Raw genomic sequence first — 9,062 nt, 5'->3', positions numbered from 1 at the left:
GTCGTTGTCTTTGCTGTTCATATGTGAGCTGAAGGCGAAGCGGTCCACGTCAGTTCTGCCCGGGAGCTGATGGATCCTTTGTGGAAATCACAAAAGGGGGGGGGATGATGAGAGCGTGAGATTCTTTATTTCAGGAGAAGGACGTTAAGCTAATCATCCATTGGACAGAGCAGCGGGTTCAGTTCTGGAGGAGTTGAGATGGGGAACCTGCGCAGGTCTGACTCCACCTGAAAAAATATGGGGGAGAGAGATGGAGGCAGAAGGATGAAGGAGGAGAGGATCTGAATGAGTCTGGGAGCGCTGCCCGGCTGAGAAGAGCGCTTCAGAGACGTTTCATTGGGTGGAAGTGGGAGGTTTAAATATCCTGCTGAATGAGAAATCATTTTTCCTTTCAACTTGTAATGATTTAATTTGTCTGCATCTTTATCATATTTCTACACAGCAGTATGCCCTTTTCTTCTTTTTCTTTTTCCACCCTCTCACTTTACACTACAGAAATGATTATGTGTGCCTCTTTATAAGTAATCCTGTTCTGTTTCTGTAATGGCGCCTTAAACGCGAGTCTCTTTAGGGTGTCTGGGAGTTTTTTTTTTTTTTTGTCAGGCAGCCAGAAGTTGTGGCCGTCTGGGGAGTCGTTCTCGCCCTCCGACTGTGCCAGAGCCTTTTAGTCCAATGACTGGAGTGAGCCGAGTAACACTGCAACCACTACATTGTGCTTTTGGCACAATCACAATCACAGAGAGCTTCTTGTTCCTGTCACACAGCTTGATAAAAAAAAAATAAGGTCATGCTTTGAGAGGAAGGCAAATCAATTCAGAACGCTCACAAATATTCTCCAGTGATTGACTTCTTTTGCTCACACCGTCAACACAAACACACACGGCACCAAATCTGCACCAATTCCATCGCTCTTACACACACATTTGAGTTTTCAGCGCTCTCTGGGCAACAAGGATGAAGCAGGATGAGATTCCTGACTGATGTCTGCCCGCCTGCAACTTTGAGAAGGAATCAAGTGATGCTACATGGCGAGCAGAGGTCCTGCAAAGATCCACATCCCGGCGGCAGCCGCAGCGGCGTCTCCAGCGCCGTCCTCAGACCCGGCAAAACAGCCTTGTCCTGTCTCCAAAAGTCGCTGAGCACAATAACGCAGCCGCTAAGATCCCCGGCTTTCCGAGAATGTCCTGTTTGATAAAGGGACCCTGGAATGGCCGCAGACATACAGAGAGGAGAGGAGGGAGGCGAAAGGGAGGATGCATGGTACCTCACTTCATGGAGAAGAGGACAGATGCAGTGAGGAGGCGAAGAGCAGCGCGTGTTGAGAGAGAGAGCGGGAGACAGAGGAAGAGAGAGAGAGAGAGAGAGAGAGAGCAAGGCACTGAATGAGGGGGAGAGACAACGTGGAGAGGCTACTGGCATTGCTCTAACTTATTAGCTGAAAGAACTGCAGTGCTTCTTACTATGGTGCTAGAGAGAGAGAGAGAGAGAGAGAGAGAGATAGGTTCTGAATAGAAGTAGAATACGCTGGGTTAATGCTTACATCTTATCATTCAGACGCTGATTTAAACAGAGCAACAAGAACATAATAATTCGACCACCTCCTTCGAGGTAGACTCCATTACCTTTGAATGTATTTCTTTCATTCCTTCACAAGCTTCCTCTATAAAACAGGGACGCTCTACTAAAGTTGGAAGAGAACAAGAGTAAGAAGGAAAAGGCTTCACGGTCCCGATGGAGGTGAGAGGTCACCTCTGCTATGCTCCCATTATTGCAGCTTTGACAGTCTTTGCCCGTCGGCAAATCCGGTTTCGGTCCGATCGAGTCGTTCAGCGATGCTCTGGAGAGTTATTGCTCTGTCGGACATCCCTCGAATGTCACCAGCACCTCGAGGCTACAGTGCCCTCCCTTTCTACCCAATTTAAAAAGTGTGTCAGTCAAAAACATCAACTAGTTCTTACATTCCCAGCCGGAAACACCAAAAGGTCGACCAGGCCCACTCCTGGAGGAAATCTGCTCTGCTTAAATTGCTCCAAGAAGAACCAAATTCCATAAACATCGGTCAACAATCAACCGAGATATTGAGGAACACATTTCGAAGCTCCATTGACTGCAATGATACTGAAAATTTCAAAATCCGTAATCCAGAATCTCTTCTGGATCATCACCAAAATTTGATCAACTGCTACTGGTGAGATTCCCAACATTTCAAGGTCTGCCCGTAACGTTTTGAGCTAGCTTGCTAACAGACAGACAAAATGCCGGTGATTACATAACCCCCGCCTCGGCAGAATTACAGCTCCTTGACCAAAAGCTTTTTATTTTCAACATTTCCATGTCCGACTAATAGTTTTTCTTCTCCCTTTTAACCTCCACTGAGGAAATAGGAGAGAATAATGTGAGAAACATTCCCGAGCTCGTCGTGATTCCCACCCTGGATGCTCCATCAATTTGTTCGCTTTCTTTTTTGTCCATCTATTATTGGCTTTCTCTAATCCGTCTCTCGCGTTCCTCCCCTCCAAAAAATCCTTTAGCGCCTTCAGTCGCTTCCTCTACGCCGCTGATTCCACCCGGGAGGGCAAATCGTTGAGATGCACTGCGCGTGCAACACCACAGATGAAGAACGGGCTGTTTAATCTGCATTAGTAGGCCAGACGTATAACGGTCAGAGTTATCAAGTGAGCAAATGTCAGTCCGGCCCAGCGAGCATGCCTGAAATACAGAAGAAGAAGCTCCACAGGGGGGGGGGGGATGCGCAAAGGGAATGGCTGGGAATGAAAGGTCATCATCATGAGCGTCCTTCATCACCGGCCCCTTATAAACGTGCATTTCCATAACAATCATCATCATCATCTTCAGACCAGCTCCTGCCACGACCCGTCATTGTGAAATGGTTGCACATGTTGACATTGATGAATGTCGACGTCTTCATTTTGACAGCCACACAATGAGTCAGTGACCCCCACGCCGGCTCCCAGCGGGGCGGATGATGGAAGGAAGTGACTGGGGAGCTGCTTATTTCTGTTGGTGAATTACCACATGGTTCATAGATCCGGTGTTGATGCCGTTTTTTTTTATGTCCTGCTAGAATTTCAACCTGGGGATAAATAGCATACGAGCTCCACTCTGGACTTTTTGCCGTAATACTTCGATGTTGTGAAGCTGAATTTGCCGAGGGTAACAGATCATCCTGCAGTTGAGCCGGAGCGAGCGCGGGGGGGGGGGGGGGTGACTCAGTGCACAGAAAAACATTCCATTAAAACACATTTTGAGGCATCGCAGTCAAACAGTGATATGTGTGATGCTGATGCAAAGTTATTTGCAAATAAACATTTTCTTTTAATCATTCCCGAGTTGATTCTGCTGCAGCAGGTCACAGTCAGCATGCGACGCTTAAAGGCTGCGGTTCAGTCCAAATCCACGGATGAGCAGGAATCTCCTCAACTGACATTGTGTGTTTAATTTAGGGAGCTCCAGGTTTATCTTCTGTTCTCTCCTGCCCTCAGCGGTTCATGATCAGCCTTTTTCTTTGTCGGACGACTGGGCTTGCATACATGCATCTCTCTTCAGGATAATGACCCTACCTGTACACCATGGTGGCGTTAGGCTTCCCAGGCGCCTGAATACAACGTCTCTGAACGTGGAGGAGCTCCTCCAAACTGCTCTGCTCTTGGGATCTGCTGGTTTGAAAACTCCCCGGAAGGCAGCCGGTGGGGCTTGAAGGGCCCAGCCTGGCTCCTGGCGGCTGCCTCTGCTGGATGGAACTCTGGCGGCGTTCGAGCCTCGGCCCCCCTCTCAGCCTGGGCACCGGGATTTCACTGCAGACGGTCTTCACATACATGTTTTGTGTGGGGCTGTCAGCGTCGTCTGCCGCAGGCTGATGGGACACTTTTGTTTTTGTCGGCAAATCATTTCAATATATTTAGATCTCCATGTAAGCACAATGCAATGCCGGTCATGTGGAACCACAGAGGAGATCCGTATTCAAGTTCTTGCCATGCCATTAGACGATGAGGTGTTTAGAAGTAATACGTGCACATGAGCTAGGACCGATGGACCAGCATGCACATATATAATACATAACACTAGACGTAACAGAGAGGAGGGGCAGATGTCTCCACGGGCCTCATCTGTGATTTCAGATTTATTCTTAGATAATTGATTAATTAAAAAAAACAAAAGGCGGCTCTTGTTTGAAGCCTGTTTGTCTGCGGGGCAAGTTGAACAAAGCAGGGGGGCTATTTCTGACCTGTCATTGGCAACAAGAAATACCCCCCCCCCCCCCATGATACAGCTGATCTACCGCCAGCCAATGCAAGTCGCAGTTTAGAGCCAGATTTAATCCAGATTTAATCCAGCTAGAGCATCTGCTGGTATTATCGCCTGAAGGGAAATGATCCAAAACGTGAAGCTGAGTTGGAGAGTAACGGATCTACTCCTACTCTTTCATGTTTGGTCATGTGGCAGTTCTACTTGTCAATAATGTCGCCCCAGGCAGTTTTCTCACGACGGTTCTGCTCGCGACCCACTTGGGACCATGATCCAATTCACTTATCCTGCCCAGTAACAGGTAGCGGAGCAAGTGGCCCGGAATTACCTGGAATTACCTGGAATTTGGTTCCTTGGATTAAAAAATACACTGCACCTACTTTTATTTTTTTTACAACATGCTCCTGGAATCAGTTGACACGTTTCAGCATCCATGGGCTTTGATCAATGCTGATGGCTGTCACGATTGTTGTGCTCTTCACTTGTGACCTCTATTTACACTTCTACCCAGCCTGGGGAGAGGGATCCCTGCTCCATAGTTCTCCAAGAGGTTTCTGCTTTTTTCCATGTACAGGATTCTTTTTTTTTTTTACAATTTATTTTAGACAAAGTGTGCATCACTGGTTACAAGCAATAATCCCCCAATTAATCCAGAGGATGATACTGATCACCACTAAAAATCGAATGGATCGTTCTTTGGGTTTGAAACACTCATCAAAATTTGTCCAATGACTGTTGGAGTAAAAACCACCAAGTTGAAGAATAAATGCGAGCTGTAGGACAGGTAAAAATAAAAAGTAAAAACATAATGTGATACTAGGATCTAAATGTGTAATTATAAAGACCTCCTACTCACAGGTTCTGTGTGGTTCTGTTGGTTCGCTGTACCCGCCTGCCCTCTTGTGAACACCGAGGATACTGCAGCCAGATCCGTGGATCTGAGGAGTCTTTGAACTACACACACACACGGGAACACACGCCGCTCATTCACAAGCCTACGAGTTTGAGTGTGAACTCTGGAAACAGAGATAAGATGTTGCGTGAATGCGTGGGTCGCTGAGAGCACCTCTGTGGATCCGCTGCGTCCTCCCACTCGGTGTGATGTCTGCGACAGACGCAGGGCATTTATTCTATTCCAGTCTCCGGATGCGTGAAGGCCTTTTCTTCTTCACTCTTCCCTCCAGTGACTCTTCCCAACATTTTGTACACAAATCCGACTCCTGCAGGCAGCTGAGGCGACGCTGCTGCAGATATCAGGCCTTGTAAGAGGAAACCATCACGGCTGATCTTGATCTCATGGATCCACATCACGACTGCCGGTCTGTGGCGAAGTTCTGCATGTGGGGGCTCGTTTCTTCACTTCATACAGCGCCCACCATTAAATTGGTGACATGTTAAAGGGCAGATAAGAGTAGAGGCCGAGGAAGCCTGAGTTTTTTTCAAGTTTTGGGGGATAATTCTTTTTTTTTTTGTCATCATTGGAAACTAAAAATGAACTGTTAATATAAATACTTAAAATAAATCTCATGAACTTGCTGACAGTGCATAAATATGAGAGTGAGATTTATCTTACAGGTTTTGGTTTTCACAAATAAATAAATTTGATCTGGTCCATCAGAAAAACAACAACAACACACACTCAAGGCTATTTCCTTCTTTGTGTGCTATAAAGCTGGGGGGGGGCGGGGCGGAGAGAGACAAACATCGCTGACTTTGACTCCCCTTCCACCTCATGGCGACTCATCCCACAGGCGATCAGCCACCAGAACTGGATTCCATGTCCGACACCGCAGGGAACCAGGACAACTGCCAGCTTGTGATCTTAAGGGAAGCCGAGGCCAAACTAAGAAGCCTTGAGAAGCATCTGAAGGCAGAGGTCAAAGGTCAAAGGTACGCTCACTGCTCCAGTCAGCCTTGCACAGTAAACCTCCAATGTTCCTGTTCCAAATTCTGCAGTGCAGCAGAATTTGTCCCTGCATGGCTTCCTCCTCTAACCTCAGCCTCACTGTCGAAACACGACACAAGGCGAAAGAGGACTTTCCTACTTCCTCATTTCCTCACGTGGAAACTTCATTCTTGCATCTGAGGTCAGGCTGAGTTTGTTCGGATGAAGAAAGTGCTATCTTCGTCCAGATCATCACATCGGATGGAGCCTTTACTTTAATGTCTCTCTTTGGCCCATTTTTGGAGCGGCCATCCAAATGCCCGTCTACAGCATGTGTGGCTGATTGAACTCTGCTGCAGACGCTAAAAGGCCTCTCTGTGCTCGGCCCAGGAATCACGTGGTGGCCGGCGGGGGGGAAACGCTCCCCACAGCTAAACGCACTCACTGGGGAACCTGACCACGACCCAAACAGCCTTGAAAGAGAGGTTTTATGCCACGTAATAAACATTTACAGCCCGTGCGGCTTTTGTAAAGAAGTGAAACGCAGCCACGTCTGTTCACACGATTTCAGTCGAGTTATGTTTCTTTGATTTAATTAGAGCCTAAAGTCCAAGGTGACATTTATGAATGTGTTATTTTGTGCGACCAACAGTCCAAAACCTGAAGATGTTTATTTTATATATATAAAGTAAATTCCTCACATAGGTGGAGCTGGAATAAGAAAATGTTGGCTTCTATATAAACCAACGAGAGATTCTCTCTTCACTAAAGTGACTTCCTGTTGCTGCGTTGAGATTATTTACAGCGATAAGGTTTATGCCATTAACAGAGAGAGGAGCACGACAACAGTTACGTAAAAACCAGATCTGTATTACAAGTGTCCTGAACCGACAGATGGGTGGCAGAGTATTTATCCAAAGAGAGAATTATAACAACGGTAAGTAAGAAAAAAAAAAATACACATGGCTTCCATTCACTGGAGCCAAACCCAAGTAGTCAGTCTGAGTACCTCGAGCCGGAAACAGCAGATCTGTCTCGTCCCGATAGTAAAACACGAAGCGGCTATCAACAGTGTCGACACCAAATGAAACTAGAAGAACACTGAAAACGGCTAAAAAAAAAAAAGTTCTGATTGCCATCGAGACGCGCTGCAGAGGAGATAGGGCTCATCAGTTGGCACAAGTCACAGGAGTTGTTGTTGTTGTTTTTCTTCGAAGGCACTTGACATGGGGTCGTGGCGTTTCCCCATGCAGCGACAGAAATGCACCGCGGCCCTTGTTTTGTGCACCATGGCGGAGGGGACGCCGTCGGCTAAGTGCAAGTTCCGTGATAAATCCCAGCATTCCACCAGACTGGAGAAAGAGAGAGAAAGAGAGAGAGAGAGCGAGAGGAGAGGAGAGGAGGATGGGAGGGATGACAAGCAGGCAGAGCACGACTCCGCCGTGGTTCTGCGCCCTCCCGGATCACACTTGACCGTTTTGGGGGAGATTTAAATTCTACTCTGATCCGAGTAACCTGTGCAGAAGGCTCGAGTGAGGCGCTGATAGATTAGAGAGAGGGGGGCGATCCCAGCTCTACTTAGGATTTCAGCATCCCCCACCCAAACGACTAAATAAAAAAAAAAAGAATAAAAACACACCACTGGACCCCGGCCAGCAAATTAAAAGCACGGAGAGGAATAAGAAGCAGAAATCGAGCGTCTCGTAGGATTCACAATAACACTCCCACGGAGGCACATTTCCAGAGAAGTGTCAAACACAAAGCTATACCCCCCCCCCCCCCCCATGAAACATTCAAGTACTTGTCGTGTAAACACTTTTCCAGACTATAATACATCATCGATTGTTGTCTTGATTCTTGTCTTTTTAACCCTTTACAGCAGGACGCACGGACAGCACTGGCCCCCGCCGCTGGGGACGCTCGAATAGTTCATCTGCCGGACTATCTCCGCGAACAGCTCGTCCACCGATCCTTTGTTTTTGGCTGAAGTTTCCATGAACGGGCAGTCCCAGTCCTGGGCCAGCGCCTTGCCGTCCCGGGACGACACCTCCCGCTCCCCGTCCAGGTCCACCTTGTTCCCCACCAGGATCATGGGCACCCTCTCGTAGCGCTTCACCCGGATGATCTGGTCCCTCATGGGCTTGATGTCCTGGAAGCTCTGCTGGTTCACCAGGCTGTAGACCAGGATGAAGCCCTGGCCGTTCTTGATGTACAGGTCCCGCATGGAGGCGAACTGCTCGGTGCCGGCCGTGTCCAGGATCTCCAGCACCGACGGGGACGAGTCCACCTCGATCTCCTTGCGGTAGAAGTCCTCGATGGTCGGGTCGTACTTCTCGATGAAGGATCCCGTCACGAACTGGACCGTCAGCGCGGATTTCCCGACCCCACCCGAACCCAGCACGACCACTTTGTACTCTCTCATGGCTTTGGGGGGGGGGCTGCTCGTCTCTCCCACCCGGTGTTTACAAAAATCCGAGCAGGCTGGGAAGGCCTCAAACCCCCCCGCTGTTCTGCTCCGTGGAGATCCGACGACAGTCAGCGTCCGCTCGTGGACATCAGGCTGCTGCGTTAAAACGCACGCCGGTCGCGCCGTATTGTGCAACGGTAACGAGACGCGTGATCGTGTCTGCGCTCCGGCGCGGCGTTTCCTGCCCACGACATCCTCGGCGCGTCCTCCGAGCGCCAGCGGGCTCAGTGCTGTTTTCTTAAAGGAGCAGTCGCCCAGAAACCTCTCGGGTGGTCACGTGACCTGCAACCTGTATGTCTGTGGGCCAAATCCTCGTGACCTCTGACCCGATTACGGTCAGTGGCCTTATTCTTGAAGCCACTGAATTTATGATTCATCCTGATTACGTTTGTTCTTTTTTCAGTTTAGGCTGCATACCACGTGGTCCAGTTGTATTTGTACTTG

General features: G+C 48.6%; 1 protein-coding gene across 1 annotated transcript; it reads right to left on the bottom strand.

Moving 5' to 3' along the window:
* Positions 1 to 7,931: 7,931 nt before the first annotated feature.
* LOC137904575 (ras-related protein Rap-2b-like) lies at positions 7,932 to 8,648 on the bottom strand. The gene has a single exon (XM_068748773.1). It carries the CDS (start codon positions 8,571 to 8,573, stop codon positions 8,025 to 8,027), a length of 549 nt encoding a protein of 182 aa, XP_068604874.1. The 5' UTR covers positions 8,574 to 8,648; the 3' UTR covers positions 7,932 to 8,024.
* Positions 8,649 to 9,062: the final 414 nt, after the last annotated feature.

The sequence above is a fragment of the Brachionichthys hirsutus genome, chromosome 15 (assembly GCF_040956055.1).
Source record: "Brachionichthys hirsutus isolate HB-005 chromosome 15, CSIRO-AGI_Bhir_v1, whole genome shotgun sequence".
NCBI lineage: Eukaryota > Metazoa > Chordata > Actinopteri > Lophiiformes > Brachionichthyidae > Brachionichthys > Brachionichthys hirsutus.
This window is presented reverse-complemented; position numbering and strand designations above follow the sequence as displayed.

What these genes read in the sequence shown, in the direction of transcription:
- LOC137904575 (XM_068748773.1), bottom strand. Translation starts at nt 8,573, where the DNA reads ATGAGAGAGTACAAAGTGGTCGTGCTGGGTTCGGGTGGGGTCGGGAAA.